We start from the raw sequence: 18,085 nt of genomic DNA, 5'->3' as shown, positions 1-18,085 counted from the left end.
TTTCTTTGTTCCCTTATAAATGCTTTACAGCCTTATTTAACATCACTTGCAGGGAGAAAGAGCATAAAAAAATAAATCTTTGACTTTAGGTTTAATAATGTGTGTGTGTGTCTGTGTGTGTGTATGTTTTCACAACAGTTAAATGTGAGGGAGTGATCTCTCCTCAGGAAAGCAGTTCTGAGTTAGAAGAATGTAATAGAGCCTCTTTTACACACACAGGGCTTCATGCACAGAGAAATAAAGATTCTTGGAATGAGCAGAGAAAAATTCACCACTCCTATATGGATGCTTTCCCCTTCACTTGGGATTATAAGCATACATCCTGGGTGACCTAGTCTGGATCGGTCCTCTTCTAGGGCTGGATGGGCAAACTAAGAATTGTTCCAGAAAACTAGCATGATTTGGGGAGAATTCATTTTAACTTCATTGAAAAAATAAATGCTGATCAGACTTTCCCCCTGTTTGTCTGCGTCTCAGAGACTCATGTTACCCACCCAGAACCCTGAACTCTTGCTGTCTCCCCCAAAGACCAGGATTAGATCAATACGACACCAGAAAGAGGACCCTAAATTACTTTCCATCTCCAATTTCTTCTGATGTAGAGAAAACTATGGCATGAAACTCGAATAGTTGATTAGAGAAAAGCCAGCTAAAATGGAACATTTTCTACATGTTCTGTGACAAACTAGCATCTATTAAGAGGCAATTTGTGATGAAGTTACTTTTCTTTAAAGTTCCAATTAAATGTCTACCATTTTCTACCTGTAAAAAAAAGTGGCAAAAGAGACAATCATTTCAAATTGTATTTAGTAGCTTCTCAGTTATTGTTTTCTCCCTTCCCTCCCCATTGGATTCAAGTAAGTCAGCTGCCAAAAGCATAAAATGGCTAAAAAAACCCAAAAACTTAGCCAAAATTGAACATCTAAGTACAGTTTTCTCACATGAAAGTTGTCTCCATAAACCAGAGAACCCATTTTGAACCATTCCTAATACTGAGAAAAACTCAGAGTAGACTGAAGTTGTTCATCAAATTTTATACCACTTTATAAATACTTAGGTTACTCCAAGTGATCCATATTTTATTGTCAGAAATGTATTCCTGTCTTACATTAATATAAGAATGTAGAGTTACTGTGCAGGTCTACGGGAGCACACAGCACTTCCCTGCCGGCCACATTCTTCACTCTCAGAGAGTGGCTAGTTCCAGAGATCTCACAGGGAATTTACTAATTTTCTCAAGCAGAATAGCAAGAGAGCTATTCTCTCCTTCCTAGCTCTTCACAAGTCTCCAACTTGATTCAATTAACATATTACAGGAGCCCTGACTGTTTTGCTCAGTGGATAGAGTATCGGCCTGCAGACTGAAGGGTCCCAGGTTTGATTCTGGTCAAGGGCATGTACCTTGGTTGCAGGCACATCCCCAGTAGGGAGTGTGTAGGAGGCAGCTGAACGGATGTTTCTCTCTCATCGATGTTTCTAACTCTCTATCCCTCTCCCTTCCTCTCTGTAAAAAATCAATAAAATATATATATATTTTTAAAAAATAAACATACTACAGGAAAAGTGTGTGTAGGGGTGGGGTCTCTGCTTTTGAAAGTTATGGGCAATCTACTAAAGACAGACAGGTTTACATCCTTTCAAGGTGAACTCAGGTTATATAGTGTCTAGGAGTCCCAGCTGTGATTCAGAGATACCAGACATATTTTATCTTTAAAATACACACCACAAAGCCATGATCAATGGCCCTAAACTCACCTTAGATAACTAGCATTACAAGTAAGAACAAAACAAACTGATGATAAATGTAATGTAACTAATTGACCTTTTCCTTATGCAGCAATAGATAACTGCCTTTTCATACAGTTAAGAAAGCATTATTTCAGAAACATTCAAGACTTAGAAATAAGCCAGGAGCTTTCTTTGCTTTACTTTGAAAAAAAAAAAAAAAAAGGAGTTTGCTTAGGTTCAGTTTTGAGCTCTGCTTTCAGTTAAAGGAAACACGACTGACCAGTATCAGTCAGTTACTGCTGTAACAGTCACATCCCAGCTGCCCCTTTAGGTGATACAGATATAAGCACATTGATTTATGAGGAAATATGAAAACAGCTGGGTGGTGAAAATGAAAGGGTGGAGCAAGGAAGGTTCTTGAAGCAAAGAATGGCTTTTTCTTCTCTGTCCATGCAACATACCAAAACAGTGCTCACTTTTCCACATAAAGCTTTTTTTAAAGTCTTTGCAAACATTATGCTAAGCGAAATAAGCCAGTCAGAGAAAGACAAGTAACACATGAGCTCACTTATATGTGGAATCTAATGAACCAAAAAACCAAAAACAAACAAACAAAAAAACAACATGATGAACAAAAAAGATCCAGAGATATTGAAGCATGCAACAGATAAATGTATTTAAGAGGAAAGGGGTGGGGAAGTGGAAAGAGATTAACCAAAGAATTTATATGTAGATATGCATAGCCTATGGACAGACAATAGTGTGAGGAAGGCCTGGGGTTGGGACTGAGCTGGGCGAAGGGATCAATGAGGCTGCGGGGAGAGAGCGTGACATCTGTAATGCTTTCAATAATAAAGATAAAAAATTTTAAAGTCTTTGAAAAAGAATGTCAACTCAAAAATAAAAACCTTAAAGATACATGCTTCAACCTCTACCAGAGAAAGAATTCCCAGAACATTAAATAGTCTTATTTAAAAATTACTTTTATCAGCATCTTAAAAGTAAGAAGTTCTCAATCCAAACATAATAATTAGCCCTTCTTCATAATATTTGAAATCCATTTTCATTGCAATTTCAAATCCTTTTCATTGCAATTTTTATCATTTCTTAACTTTATCAAATAACTATCCTATATAATAAAAGCCTAATATGCTAAGTGTCCAGTCAACTGGTTGGCCATTCAACCAATCAAAGCGTAATATGTTAATAATAAGCTAAGGCTGTTCAACCCCTAGCTATGGCATGCACTGACCACCAGGGGGAAGATGCTCCGACCAATAGGTTAGCTTGCTGCTGGGGTCTGGACAAGACAGACCGGGACTGAGCGAGACAAACCAGACACACTCTGGAGCCCTCCTGCGGTCCCTCCCCAGCTGGCCAATCTCCCGCGTCCCTCCCCAGCCCTGATCGTACACCAGTGAGGTCCCTCAGCCTGGCCTGTGCCCTCTCGCAATCCGGGACCCCTCAGGGGATGTCAGAGAGCAAGTTTGGCCCGATCCCACAAGCCAGGCCAAGGGACCCCACTGGTGTACAAATTCGTGCACCAGGCCTCTAGCCTATATAATACAAGCCTAAGCGACTGTTATGGTGGAATGACCAGAATGACTGATGGCTGTGATGTGCACTGACCACTAGGGAGCAGATGCTCAATGCAGGAGCTGCCCCCTGGTGGTCAGTGCTCTCCCACAGGGGGACTGCTGCTCAGCCAGAAGCTGGGCTCATGGCTGGCGAGCACAGCTGCCACGGCAGGAGGCTCTCCCAACTCCGCAGCAGCAGGTGCAGTGGGCTAGGATGAGTGTGAATGGCGCTCAGCCCCCAGCCCCAATTCAGGCTCCTCCCTGGCCTTCTGCCACTTGGCACACTGCTACATCGGTCCCGGACTGAGAGAGGGTGCAAACCCCAGTGCACAAATTTCATGTACTGGGCCTCTAGTAAGGAATAATCAGTGGGCACTAACTAGTTCTTCTAAAGAGACATTCTGTTTAGAATCTTAGTTTCTTTTCCTCTACTAAAAGGAAAAAAGAGTTTTCACAGACACTAGATAAAATGAAAAGTCATCTTTTTGTATGTCATAAATTTAAGATTTACCTCTCTCTCTCTCTCTCTCTCTCTCTCTCTCTCACCCTCTCTCTCTCTCACACACACACAACCTGTGTAGTTGATAAGTTCCCACCATAAATATAATAGAGAATATGCAAATGGTTAATGATTAGCATAGTAGACTGCAACAGAGCCCTTGAGAAGGGAAAACTAAGCTATTCATTAGACAGATTTGATAGCTAATCAAGCAGTTCTTACACACTAGCAGCCATTGGGTTCCAGCCTGAGAAAAAGGTACAAATCATCTCATATTATAGCTCTTCAGGAACTCTAATACATAACTGAAACTGCAAGTCTTGAACTCCATCTACCTATGTATCACCTACCTGTCCTAAGTATATTTAAATATAGTTTTTCAGCTGAGATGGAGTCACCTTTTACTCTTTAAAATTCACTATAATTTAGAGAACCTTTGATGGCCAATTAAAGACTATATTTTAGAACTATTATGAATATTGTCAAGCACATTTGAACAATTAATCACACACATTCCATTGAAAACAACATTCTTGACATTTGCTCGGGGAAGCTATTCTATGACATAATATATTATTGTAATTTGGGGGAGAATTTACTAAAGCATCAAGTAAGAATTTGGGTGTGTTGTTTTTTTTTTCCATGAGCTGTCCAGTCACCATTTTCACCTACTCTGCCTCCCCGCAAACACTGCTAATTTAATTCATTGTAAAACATCTTCATAAGAAAACCAGAATAGTACTCTAGGTTCGCATACCAAGGGAACTAGCCAAGGAAAACTTTTCACTGGTTTATTATTGTGGATAAAGTAAAGATATGGGAAAGACTAGCCCTAATATTTGCCTCAGTTGCTAGGATTTTACTAAGCACGTGACTCCATGGGTTTGCTTCATGCTGCACTTGAAAAATCATCTTTTTTTACATTTAACTTTCAAGTTCACAATATCAAGCAATTTGTGCTAGAATGTTTAAACTCAAAGCTATAAGAACTTAATTCACAGAGACTATTATTCCTGTATAGATTTAGTTGGCGGTCTGGGAATGTGAAGTTTTGGAACGCAAAATACAATATGGCCAGTAGGTGGAGATAGTCATCCATCAATCTATTAACAATTACCAACTCGCTGTTAACAAAACATAATTTAGAATACAGCCCCCGGAATCATGTTCATTTAGTCCACGTGGCAAAAAAGATGAAAGGAACATCTGCGATATGTCGTCTCAGATGTGAGGGAAAGGATGAAGGAAACACGGCTGGAAGAGGGGCCTCAGCCAGATCCCGTTTGCCAACCTGACTGCATTTGATTCTGTTCCAGTCCATTGTAGCCAGAATCAGAATTTTCTATTTGACCAAATTGTTCATCTACCACAGCTTATTTTTCTGCATTTGGCCTTTTTAGAGTATGTGTACATCAGTGGTGAAATCGTATCAGAAGCAAAGCCAAATCTATAGTATCCGCCTAAATAAAATCCTTAGAACAGGGCAGGCCATCAACACCTCTACACACCAGTGAATGTCGGCAGTGTGATTCACATTTAGTTTGGCGTACCAACTTATCTAGAGTAGCTGTGAAAACATGACACCTGTACTAAAAGCTGATTTCTCTTGTGTGCAAACTCCTATCACCTGTGCTCCCACAGCTACAAATGACATCCCAAAGCAGTCCATGCCAGGGGTAAGCAGATAACCACCAAAGTATAAAAGCAAACTCCAAAGAAAAAGTTCTTCGCCAAGAGGCCAGCTTACTCGTTTGAAACACACGCTGATAAGGAGCCACCTCTTCCCTAAATAAGGAGCTCAGAGTGACCACGCTGGGCCACCCCCCGCCTTCCAGAACACAGGTCAAACGTTTATCTGAAAGAAAGCTCGGGGGAGTACTTATTACAGAAAGCAAAACATTTGGGAACTTTAAAATGCCCTTTTCCCCCCTCGATGGCTGTGGGACACAATGGGCGTTTGTTTGCAGTCTGTGGAGGGTACATTAAACTCTGTTTTATTTAACTTGTTTGGGGCAAATGACCTCCCTGCAAGGTAGGGATAGACCCTCTCCTGATCCTTGTAGTTGCATAAGGTTACTCTGGTCTGGGTCCTTATTTATTTATGTTTTAAGGGAGGTTATGATTCTGCTGTTGTCTTTTAGTGGAACAACTAAAAGGAAAAGAGCAGCTTTGTTTCAAAGGAGAAAGACACATTTGTTTTGGTGTCACTGCCCTAGGTTGGCAGCCTAGAGACAGATCTTGCAAACATGAATATGCTGAAGGGAAGAAAAACGAACTTGGGGTCTCCTGATAGTTGTTAAAGTGGCAGCGTGCCCATTATTTTCCTAGTTGGCAAATCTGTGTGAGAGAGCCTATCTGCCAGCTCTTGAGCACAGCACTAATCTTGTGTAATAGCGTGAGCTCACTGCCCTACAAAGGCAGTAATTATCAACAGCATTTTCCAAAGGATGTGAGTTCCTCCCACTGTGAGACCACTGGAGACAGGACCCCAGGCAGAGCCTCTCTGAGCCACTTGCTTTCATTCAATCCCCACCGTGAATGGGTGGGTGCCAGTGGCTCCTTCCCCCCAGGCTTGTTTGCACAGGTCTTCAGTCAGGAAGTGCGAAGGATCCAAATGCAACTGAAAGTGCCAAAACTCATTCAACATTTTTCTTCTGCCTTTTTGATGGTTATTCATTGCCTTAGCCTTATTAGCCATGAAATTTTGATGTCTGTATGTGACTTTAAAGTTTCAGGGAGCATGCTGGAAGAGCATCTGTGAGAAGGAACGGCAATGCATTGATCATTTACTTATAATCTTCTCAACTGGGAAATGCTGTTCTGGGAATGGGTAAATGTTGTTCTTCCAGCGTTTGACCCGTCACTAGCCGTCCGCCCTCAAGGAAAGGCAAGGTGGAGATGAAGGCTTTATGTTCCAGAGCTACCCTATCGCACCTCATATTTCCCGTGTAGAGTCAGAAGGACCAGTGCTTGGTTTCAAACCAAACTGAGCTGCAGCACAATGAAAAATTGTCATTAAGAGCTCGGTGGTCTTCTGCAGAAAAGAAACTGAGAGTTCTACTAATGAGGAATGTGTTAGAGGCTGAGGAAACTGCATACGTTTTCCTTGGCTTTTAGGTTAATATAATGAAGCCTGTGAGGTTTGACATAATTAACGCCGAAATGCAGAGTGACTTGTTCACAGAGAAGTGGCATTTGGAGCTAAAGCCCACACCACAGCTGACACACACCCATCTGCAAATACTTTCTAGAAAGTCTTAGATTTTCAGGTGGCAAGAGGAAAACTTAAGTTTGGGTTTGAGGGTTTTGTTTTGCATTATTATTCTGCTAAAGCATGTGTAATCCTTTCAAACAAGCAGAACCTACAAACAAGCTTAGAAAACACCAGGAATTAGTTAATTCTCCTGATTCTCTTTTCAATGTCCAAGACATCTGGGAGAGGGAGGAGGCCAAAGCCTTTGTGTTTATAAAGGATAATGATGATCCATTCCTGCAAAAAAGAGCAATGGTTTATGGCCTGCAATTTGTTACTCCTTTTCTCTGCCCCTTTTCAGTGTCTCTTCCTGGGTTAAGGGCTATTTCTTTATTGTTTCTACCTTTTCCAAAGCTGGTTTTTCTCACAATACTTTGCTTGACAGACTGATGTGTTTATTTATGAAAGAAGAAAAGGCACTCTGGATTTAAAGTCAAACCCACAACCAATCTGGCTATTCTTACACATCAACTCCAGCCAGTAGGCGAGTGGGTGCCCCAAATTCTAGGTGTGCCAGCTCGTCAATGTTGGACCATGCTTATTAAATGAAATAAAAATTCAGTTATGTTCTCGAAATATTTTAAAGTAGGATTTTTTTTTAAGTAGCAAAGGCTATCAATTAGCTTTTTTGTAATCTATTTCGTAAGTATCAAGGGACAAGATGAGTTGGCTAGACATTGGTTGATGGATCTGTGAGTTAGCAACTTGTTCAAGATTACTAATGCAGGAGATTCAGACCCATGCAGAGGAGAGGAGGTCTGCGTGGACAGGGAGAGCGAGGAGGAGGAAGTCATGATTACTTTCTAGGAGCCCTGAAGCCAGCAGCCTTGCAGGGGTCAGCTTAAGTGCGAACAAAGTGAGATGACTGAAGGGAAAATGTGCAAGAGATGCAGAAAATGTCGAAGAATAAATTCAGGATTTGGTGAGGTTTTTTTTAACCAAACACATCAAACTTTCCTAAAGCTCCTCAGCATTTTAAACAGGGAACTAACTGGGCTGTCAGTTCTGTTCAATCCTCCACCTCTGGACAATGCTACCGAAGGTGACAGTTTTCTTTCAAGTCGCTGTGTCTGATCCATGAAGCATCGGGCCTCCCGTGGTGACGGGTTGGCTTTGAAGGTGCTGGGGAACTCAGGGGAGGGATGAGAGAAAGGAATTGCCTCCTGAAGCCTCATTCCTAGGGGCCAGAAGCAGGAGGGAGCAGGATGGTAACAGCTTTAAATCTCTGCTGCCCACGGGTTGATTTTAAAGAGGTAAGTAGTGTGATGAAAGCACCCAACTGTTCCTAATATCTCCCTGATTGTGCTGTCCATGGACACACTGTGGTCTATAGTTCAAGGAAAGCTGTAAAAATGAATTTGCTAGAAAGTAAAAATGCTTCCATAGTGTTTCCTGACGTCTGTGCTTAAAAGGACAGTCACAGACAGTGGATGAATAAATGAAGCTCTGTCCAACCTTAGGCAACAATTTATCCTTGGTCAAACCTGCAGAGGGGCCGCGGCGGAAATGTTTGCTCTCCATCTTTCCTTTCCAAAGCTTGTTGTAAATGTATTCTTGGGACAACCATGGACACAACTGTTATCATTCCCAGTGGGAACGCCTATGTCCTTTGCGTTAATAACTTTTGTTAGACACATTATGCTTGGCTATAACTTCCTGCTTGTGAGGAACATTGTTTTCTTGTCACCATATTTTGAAATCTTACCTATTATGTTTTAATGTTTTTCATCTCGGTACAATTTTAAATAAAATAGTTAATTTAGGTTAAGCAAGAGTTGCCACAAAGAGATTCAGCCAAAAGACTTACTTGGTCATTTCAGGATCCAGAAATAACAGTGAGTTGGTTGAACAATTTATGGATATTGATTACCATTCAAAAAACATTTGTTAGGTCTCTATTTTTGTCAACAACTCTGCTAGGTGTTGAACAAATAGAGATGAAAGTTAATCTCTGCCTCAGAGAGCACATTGTCAGGAAATTTACACCACAGGGATCTGTGGTAGGATGGGAAGAGGCACAAGGAACCGCAGGAACACAAAAGATGAGCATTTAGTCACACCCAGCTTGGAGGGCTTCCTGGAAGAAGACCTTTAGCTAACAAGGTATTGAAATGCTTATTAAATAAAATGTAGTAAGGGGCACGAACATTCTAGGCACTAGGGCAAGTGTGTGCAAAGAGCTGCAGGAGTGAGGGGTGCTGGCTTATTCTTTGAGATGGGATTGCTTAGGAAGTGGCAGGTGGAGTGCATGGACTTGGTATGCCGTGCTCATCATTAGAGCTTTTTCCGAAGGCAATAGGAAGACACTGAAGAATTTTAAGAAGGGAGTAACAAGAGTTTAAGGCAAGGAGAAAGGAAGGTCACAGGCTCCCCAAAACAGATCTGGGGGGAAACACTTCAGACTAGTCATTCATTTAACAATTAGTTAAGGCTAGAACTTAAAAGTCAGATAATAATATAGAAGCTAGATAAGAAATATTTGCTTAAGTTTGCCAGCTTTCATGTGTATTTAACCTGGATGGTTTAACTTAGTGTCTTTGAAGACATTACTTGGGTGACAAGTGAAGTAATTCATTATTGAGGTTATTTGCCAAGGTTTCCAACAAAGCACTTGGGGCATTTCACTGTTAGAGATCAATAGTCGAGTTAAAGAGTAACTGGTAGTAGAAATAGCTGCTGGTAGAAATAACGTAGTAGGAACCCAAGTGACAAAGTGAAAATGTAAATGTGTTAAGAGAAAATAAACTCCATAGAAGTCACAAGGGGAAGCCTACAATCAATTTTATTCATGAGCATTCTTTTGTGAAATTTATTGGGCAAACGCATCAAATAAATAATTTTTAAAAAATATAACAAAAGCAAGAGTTTTGCACTTTGTTAATTATATCAACATCCTATTATAGAGGCCAATAATGTGGAGTGAATTGACCAGGATCTGAAGAAGGGAGGCAATTTAGGTAACTTGGACAAATAACATTGTTAAATTAGTCTAAGCATGTAATTGAATTAGTCTAGCTGTAAAGCATGTTAAATATGATATAATTATGCTGCAAGTTGGAAGCAAAGTTTAATTATTTCAAGAGAAGAAATTATTGAAATTGAGACCTAATATAAACTTGTTTTTACTGAATATTAGACTGAGTAACCAAAGATAATATATGGTAAATATCAAAGGTTCTTTTTGTTTTAATACTGCTCTACCTCCCAAGAAGGATAAGCAATGATAAATCTTTCAAACAAAAAGTGGGGGAGGGTAGGGGGAGCAATCACTCTAAAACATAAACAAAGTCCTTAAAATTACACACAGTCAAGTTAACACCATTTCCAAGGGTAAGCAGATACTGCTTTCTCCGATGAAGAGTTTACTACTAAGGGTATTTTCAAAAGCAAGACACTTGAAGTAAACAGCGAAACAAAGGAGAACTATTTTATTCAGAGGCCTGTGCACATATGGAACCTGTTAAGGGGATGGTGGCTGTAGAAAGAACTGTAAACGAGGGTGAGACACCTAGCCTGTCTCAGAAAGGAAGGGATGGAGGCAAGGGTGGTTTCAAAAGCAGAAAGTGGGCCAGAGATCAGTCAGATGGGAGGGAGACAGGCTGCTGGGCAGATGGTCTTTTCTGTTCCAAAATGTTCAAAGTTAAGGGACACTCCTTACCACACTTTTATTTCATACAAAGAATGAATTAAGAGGAAACCAAGGGCCAGTCAGAGTTTTTTCTGGAGTTACTTGTGTCATTCCTTTGATAAACTTAGCTTGTCTGTGTAATTCATTTTCTGCCTTCTTCAAACCAAGGCCCTCACTTGGTGTGCTCTCCATCACCCTCAGCTTTCAATTAAAAATGTGAATTAATTAAGAGTAAGGTTCCTATTTACAATGTACAGTTATCAATGGTAGGCTATCTTCCTCTGAAAATTCCTGGGAAAGATCAATATTTTTCAACAAAGTGCAATGATTGCATATTTACCCAGTTTAGACTATAAAAATGATCATTTCACAATCCACTGAATATTAACGGACACAGACAAAAAATAATGGTTAAGTTGGCTTGCTTTGGCTTATTGGAATAATGGCATCTGATGAGCCAAGTGAACCGGAATGGCACCTGACAGGGAAGATAAATTCCCTAAGATATTTTACAGGTCTTACATGCCTGCCAGGTATGTCAATATTCAGTCTCACTGAGCAAGCTCACAGAACTTCTAGGGCCTTATCATGGAAACCATGAGAAATGAAAAGCAAGCAAGAGAAACACTTCTTTGAAGAGTTGAACTGCTAATGGAGAGATCAGAATAAACACGTAGGAACATGCAAAAATGGAAAGAATGAAGACATACAAATCAATTCTATGTAACCAATGAGAGATTGCACATAGTCAGGGACTTGGCCCAATCAGGTGAGCATGTATGTTGCAAATGACAGGCTTTACATATACTCCACCCAGCCAGCTGCAGCTCCTCTGGGCTCAGGGCCAGCACCTACAGGGAGACTATGTGGTCTGGCTCTGCAGGGCACGAGTTAAGTACCAACCCGAATGGCCACCTTGGCATCCTGGCTTCTGTAATATAGCTGGAAGCTCACAACTACCTGCACTTTTCACTGCACTATTTATAAAGGAAAGTTTGTGAGAGGAAGACCCATTGGTGGGCATCCTATAAACCCAGTTTATCCCAAAGAAAGCAGTATGCATCCAACAAGCGAAAACACATTAAATGCCTATACTATATAATCTGCATTAAGAGAATTATGGAAACAGTTTTAACTATTGTAATACACAGAAAAATGTCATTTTAATTTTTATGTATTCACTTACAAATGAATAAAAACAAGTCTCTCTTCCATTAAAATGAATATAAGGACTTATGTCATACCAATAATAATCTAATTGACCAAATTGATCCCCTTAGGTACAACAACAAGGAAACATACAGATGCAAAAACTGCACATACACCACTGAGCAAGGACAATTAGAAGACAAGACTAATTGACCCAAGAGGTATGGTTCATATATCTTATGGCAGCGGTTCTCAACCTTCCTGATGCCGCGACCCCTTAATACAGGTCCTCATGTTGTGGTGACCCCCCATTTCATTGTTACAGATTGAACACAATTAAAGCATAGCGATTAATCACAAAAACAACATGTAATTATATGTGTTTTCCGATGGTCTTAGGTGACCCTTGTGCAAGGGTCATTCGACTCCCAAAGGGGTTGCGACCCATAGGTTGAGAACCGCTGTCTTACAGGAATATGTTTTGTGGACAATCTACTTTCCCTATTACTTCTGAATCCTGCCAAAGAACCTACTTATGAACTTGAACGACAAACAGTATTGATTAAACATAAGGGGTCATGACAGAGGGCAAGCTTTATTGCAGGATTGCTAAAGGAGGTCTGTGGCTTTGGAAACAGGTCTAAGTTCAAATACTGGCTTCACCACTTACTAGCATTGTGACTGTGGGCAAATATCCCAACCTACTGACTCTCCCTGTCTTTACCTGTAAAACACCTAATGCGCCCTGAGAGGTTATTGTGGGGCAAAAACAAACACAAAGTGCTTAGTAAGAGATCGACACAGATGAACTAGGGAGTATATCCACAAGGGCACCAAGAAGCTTCCCTGAACAGAGTACAGCTTCCAGAAACAGAGATCACGCTGGCATTTGTTCTAGAGCAGTGATGGCGAACCTTTTGAGCTCGGCGTGTCAGCATTTTGAAAAATCCTAACTTAACTCTGGTGCCATGTCACATATAGAAATTTTTTGATACTTGCAACCGTACTAAAACAAAGATTTATATTTTTGATATTTATTTTATATATTTAAATACCATTTAACAAAGAAAAATCAACCAAAAAAAATGAGTTCGAGGGTCACCTCTGACACGCGTGTCATAGGTTCGCCATCATTGTTCTAGATGAACCTTACCTTTTGCCAAGCTCTTTAGATATACGTGAATGGCAGGTACTGAATGAAATATAAGCAGCTAAGTGGTTCACACCCAAGAAAGAGCTTAACAACTATTTTCAATTTTTCTTCTTATTTATTTACTAGGTAAATTAGAATTAAATTTACACTTACTGTAGCCAGTGGATCCCAACTTTGTCTGCACTTTAGAATCAGAGGTTCTACTGTAATGGCTTTGAGCCGAGGCCTAGGCACTGGTTGTGTAATTGCAGTCTCCTGGCGATTCTAACAGCCAGGGCCTAGAACCACTAGTATAGCTAACCACACTGGAACTATTTCTAAGAAGCACCTTTGCCAATCCTAACTCAAGAACCTTAGTACAGCCTACTCAAGACTGTTGCCAGTATAATCACTCCTTTCTTTATGAAGTAGAGAAAGCTAAAAAGCATATAATTAGTCAGCAGAGTTTGAGTGGAAGGAAACTCATAAGATCATCATTCAAAAAAATTTTTAAGATGAAAAAAATAGGGCATTTTGCTTGGATAAAAATGAGCCATGCCTTATAGCAGATTTCCAGTACAATTATTTAATAGAGAAAGGTATCTTTTAAAGGCATTTTATTTTACAGCCATTCTTTCCCTTTTTATCTTGAAGCTATGCAAAGCCAACGTAACTATCTGAAAGACAGACTTGAGGCAATTCTGATTATGTGGCTTCCCAGTTCCATGGAAATGTGATCCAGTCCTCTTATCAAGAGAGCCACAGTGATTGCAGGACTGGTGGTTGGATCGATTCCCATGGAACTCTAACTCCCTTTTATTTCACTGAGTGACCCTGAGCGAGTCACTGAACTGGTCTCCGGTCTAATGCACCCTCCACACAATGCAATCAGCACACAATGCCAAGTTCCTAGGAACCCTTTTCATCAGCAGCTTACCAGTGTGCTGCCATCAGTCCAACGGAAGTCGTGCTCAAACATCTTGTCATTGAGGCCTATCCACTGGTAGTCATGGCCCAAACCTGAAAGATGGTAAATAACACGGATATTTTTATTACCTTTGCAATATATGGATGAAACATACAAAAAAATATTTTCAGAATGAATTGTGCATCCTCTTTCTGGATGGATTTTTGTTGTTATTTGTAAAAATTTTTCATAGTCTGTCTTTTGTCCTTTTGCCCAACGTGCTTTAAACTAAAAAGCTAATTTTCAAACACTGTAAAACATTAAAATATGCGACATAAACATTATTTTTCTAGCAGTTTACAATTATTTAATGGTTTTCTTCATCCTTACTCTGATAGAAACTTTTGATTTATTCTTTTTATTAAGTTATGCTATTGGTGCCCAGGCAGAGAGGCTCAGTGGTTTAGCATTGACCTATGAACCAGGAGGTCACAGTTCAATTCCTGGTCAAGGCACATGTCGAGGCTTTGGGCTCGATCCCCATTAGGGGGCGTGCAGTAGGCAGACAATTGATGATGTTTCTCTCTCATCGTTGATGTTTCTATCTTTCTATCCTTCTCCCTTTCTCTCTGAAATCTTTTATGTATTTTAAAGTTACAACATTGGCAAAAATTCAGTGACCCAATAAAACACGACAGATCTTACCCATGCTAACCTCACTTTGAAAGCCACATGTTTCTTCTCAAAGCAGTTTAGACAGTGAATATCTAGACCAAACAGTCCTGCAAAATTTCCTCAAAATTAATTGTTTTCATCATAAGATGAGTTATTGGCAAGCATACCATGCAAAAAAGTTAAGTGAACCTTTATCCAAATTGCAAATTAACAATCACATTTCTAAAAGATAGGAGCCATCATGAGAACATATTTAATTGAGCATAAAATAATGTTTCATGAGCAAAAAATTTCTACATATTTGTTACATGAAAGCTAGTTTGCCCTCCTCTTTGCTATAGTTTAAAGAGTGAGTAAACAGCTTTGGTGATAAGTTGCATTAGTATTGTCTGTCTATTCATGATCTTAATATGAAGTCCGCTTGCTATGGCCTAAAATAATAGAATTTTGGCTGAGAACTAATTATGCACAGGAGATAAGAATAAGGTTCTATAAGCAATTCAGTTTGAATTACTGGGACAAAAATAACTGAAAGCAATTTTCTCTTTAACTTTAGACAACATATGCATGTATTCTAAATAGACTATGAAGGTAACCATCAGAAGAATTAGATTGAACCCTAAGATGCAGCCATTTTTGTAAGTAAAAAGCTGATCAAATAGTATGCTGTTTCACCTCTTATTGCAGGCCATCCAAGAAATGCCTTCCTATGTTATAGTTGAATATTCCCCCAAATGGGGGACTCATACCAGATATATGATTTTAAGTAGTTGATAGATGAAGGATTTAATAAGTGGAATCACAACTGAGAACGTACTTGTTCTTTTTAATTAGACGGGAGAGAAAGCTAAGAAGGTGGTGAGAATGAACGAAGCTTCAGGAAACCAGGGTATATTTGGTACATACGATTCACAAACATTTGTTCTTCGTGAGACAGAATGCTGGTGAGATGGGCGCCCTGCAGACGGCATTCCCGTTCGGCTGCATCCCATGTGCGTCGATGGGCGAAGTACTTGTAACACTGCCCTTGGAATTTGTGCCAGCCATAGTCACATGTCTCCGTGTCTGGGAAGAAATAAGGCAGAGGCTTCTTAAGCACATCTACGTCATCTAAACTTGGCTCACTGACCCAAGTGCTAGCTGAAGACCCAAGGCAATATCAATGCAACATCCCTGCAGTAATGGATCCATAAAATGTGGCATGATGACAAAAATATTATGATAAAGAGAGGCCAAATGGTTCCTGCCAAATGGATGACTGTACTGCAGGTCCTCAAATAAGATCTTGTTGTTCCATTCAACTTCATTTTAGTATAACATAGATGGGATGCTATGGGAACTTAACTGTTGTTTATAACCGTCAGCCTATGGTTAGACACAGGCCTGACACACTAACCTGAAATAAAGACATCATTTCACTTAAAGTCTCAGAACCTACGGAGGATGTTAAGTGAGAACTTACTGTGCATCTTTGGACTCAAAAGCCAGCATCTAACTGCAATGTCCTCAATTAGAGCCAGCGTTAGCAGGAGAGAAGACTGGAAGAGAGGCCAGCCAAACCTCTTAAGCTGCAGTGTCTACTGATTTACTGGTGAAATAGTTGGGGCTAATTCCTTACCAATGAAACTTTTAGTGATAAGAATTTGGCTAATAGGATTCTGGATGCTTGCATGAGTACTTCAAAGGTCTGGAAGTAGGAGTAGTCCTTTCCCACTTCCCAGAGAGATAGCTGGTGGCCAGTTTCTGGCCAGGTATGATTTACAAAGAGGAAAAAATTCTTCATCAGTAGCAGCTTCTGGGATACAGCTAAGGCTGTGTGCCTTCTTCCCCAAAGGAGCAGGAATATAGGTAACTGCAAGTGCAAATGCATCTGGATTTTACGTTTATTAAGAATTATAAAACCTGAGCTCTTTAACTTCAGTCCCAGTATTCCACTAAGCCCATTATATATATATATATTAGAGGCCCAGTGCATGAAATTTGTGCAGGGGGGGTGGGGGGTGAGAGAGGGGGTGTGGTCCCTCAGCCCAGCCTGCACCCTCTCCAATCCGGGACCCTTCAGGGGATGTCCAACTGCTGCTTTAGGCCCGGTCCCACAGGGTCTCACAATCTGGGACCGCTGGCTCCTAACCGCTCACCTGCCTGCCTGCCTGATCACCCCTAACCACTCTGCCTGCTTGCCTGATTGCCCCTAACCACTCTGCATGCCTGCCTGATTCCCTTAACTGCTCCCCTATCTGCCTAATTCCCCTAACTACTCTCCCCTGCCAGCCTGATCACCCTAACGGCTCTCCCCTATGGCCTGATTGCCCCTAACTGCCTCTGCCTTGGCCCCACCACCATGGCTTTGTCCGGAAGAACATCCAGAAGATGTCCGGTCTAATTAGCATATAACCCTTTAATTAGTATAGATATATTTTTTTTTCCTTCTTTCACAACAAGCAGACTATAACCAGTAATCTGGTAGGATGAAAACATTTCTTCAATATATCTAAATTATATACTGGCAGTGAGTGTCAGCTATACTTTCTAGATTGCCAGTTTTGATGTGTTTTCATAGGAAAGCAGCCTTACTCATAGCACTGCATTTTCAGTGCTAATCTTCCCTCAGACTCACCCACTGACAAATGAGGTTAAATTCTGTATTTAATAATAATTAATTGAAATAATTTTTTATTTCTACAAAACAATTCTCATATATATGTAGTTACATGCAAAAACTAGCAAAACTGTAAAGTTCATAGCATTTTAAGCACCAAGAAAACTTTCTAGATTACCTAATGACCATCCATTCCTCCCCTTACTTTACTGATCTATGAAGAAAACAAAACCCTACTCGATGAAATAAATGCTTGTTTTATGTACCAGACTTGGTGGCCAAATTGAAAGTCAGATTGCCTCCCGACTGCCACTCCATTTACTCCTCTTTCCACAATTGTGGGAAAGCCTGTGGCCTGAGAGATTAAATTTATTTTTCCCTGGCTTCAGTGATTTAGGCCATACTTATATGACAGATGCAACTGATCTCTTTAGTTCAGTTTAGTCTAACTGGCCTGTTGTTTAGCTACAGCCAGCTGACTAATTGATTTAAATCATGTGCACTGGAAGCTTTGCGTTCTAGAAAAGTGCTGTATGGAGACCACTAGATCTCACGGGAAAGGACACAGGACACAGCTTGCTCACTTGGTATAAAAGTAGCACTCAGTGCCCAAGAATGAAGCATATTTTGTTACTTGGATGCAGTAATTTTCTTTTTGAGGAATTCTCGGGCAAGAACTCAGAGCTGAGCTATGAGAGGTGGGGAAGAAACCAATCTTCATATATGAGGGGGTTGGTTTACAAGGGAGGACAACTGGAAAAACTTTTAGAACATTCTTGCTGCCAAAGTCAATAATGTGATATTATAATAGCATAGTGTTCCTTATCCTTGGAAATTATCATTTATTTTAAGACACGTGGCTTAAAATTCTGGAAGATCCCTAATTTATTTATTTATTTTTTTGTGAATAAAGCATCACAAAAAAGTCTATAACACTC

General features: G+C 40.2%; 1 protein-coding gene across 2 annotated transcripts in view; it reads right to left on the bottom strand.

Annotated features, from left to right (window-relative positions):
- VCAN (versican) overlaps positions 1 to 18,085 on the bottom strand; it is a 104,401-nt gene that overhangs the window by 10,649 nt on the left and 75,667 nt on the right. For both annotated transcript variants that reach the window (XM_006775509.2, XM_015571658.1), the window contains 2 exons: positions 15,455 to 15,613; positions 13,904 to 13,986 (listed from right to left, as the gene is read on the bottom strand). In XM_006775509.2, coding sequence (XP_006775572.1) covers positions 13,904 to 13,986; positions 15,455 to 15,613 — 242 coding nt within the window. The remainder of the gene's footprint in view (positions 1 to 13,903; positions 13,987 to 15,454; positions 15,614 to 18,085) is intronic.

This window comes from Myotis davidii, unplaced genomic scaffold, assembly GCF_000327345.1.
Source record: "Myotis davidii unplaced genomic scaffold, ASM32734v1 scaffold44, whole genome shotgun sequence".
Classification (NCBI taxonomy): domain Eukaryota; kingdom Metazoa; phylum Chordata; class Mammalia; order Chiroptera; family Vespertilionidae; genus Myotis; species Myotis davidii.
This window is presented reverse-complemented; position numbering and strand designations above follow the sequence as displayed.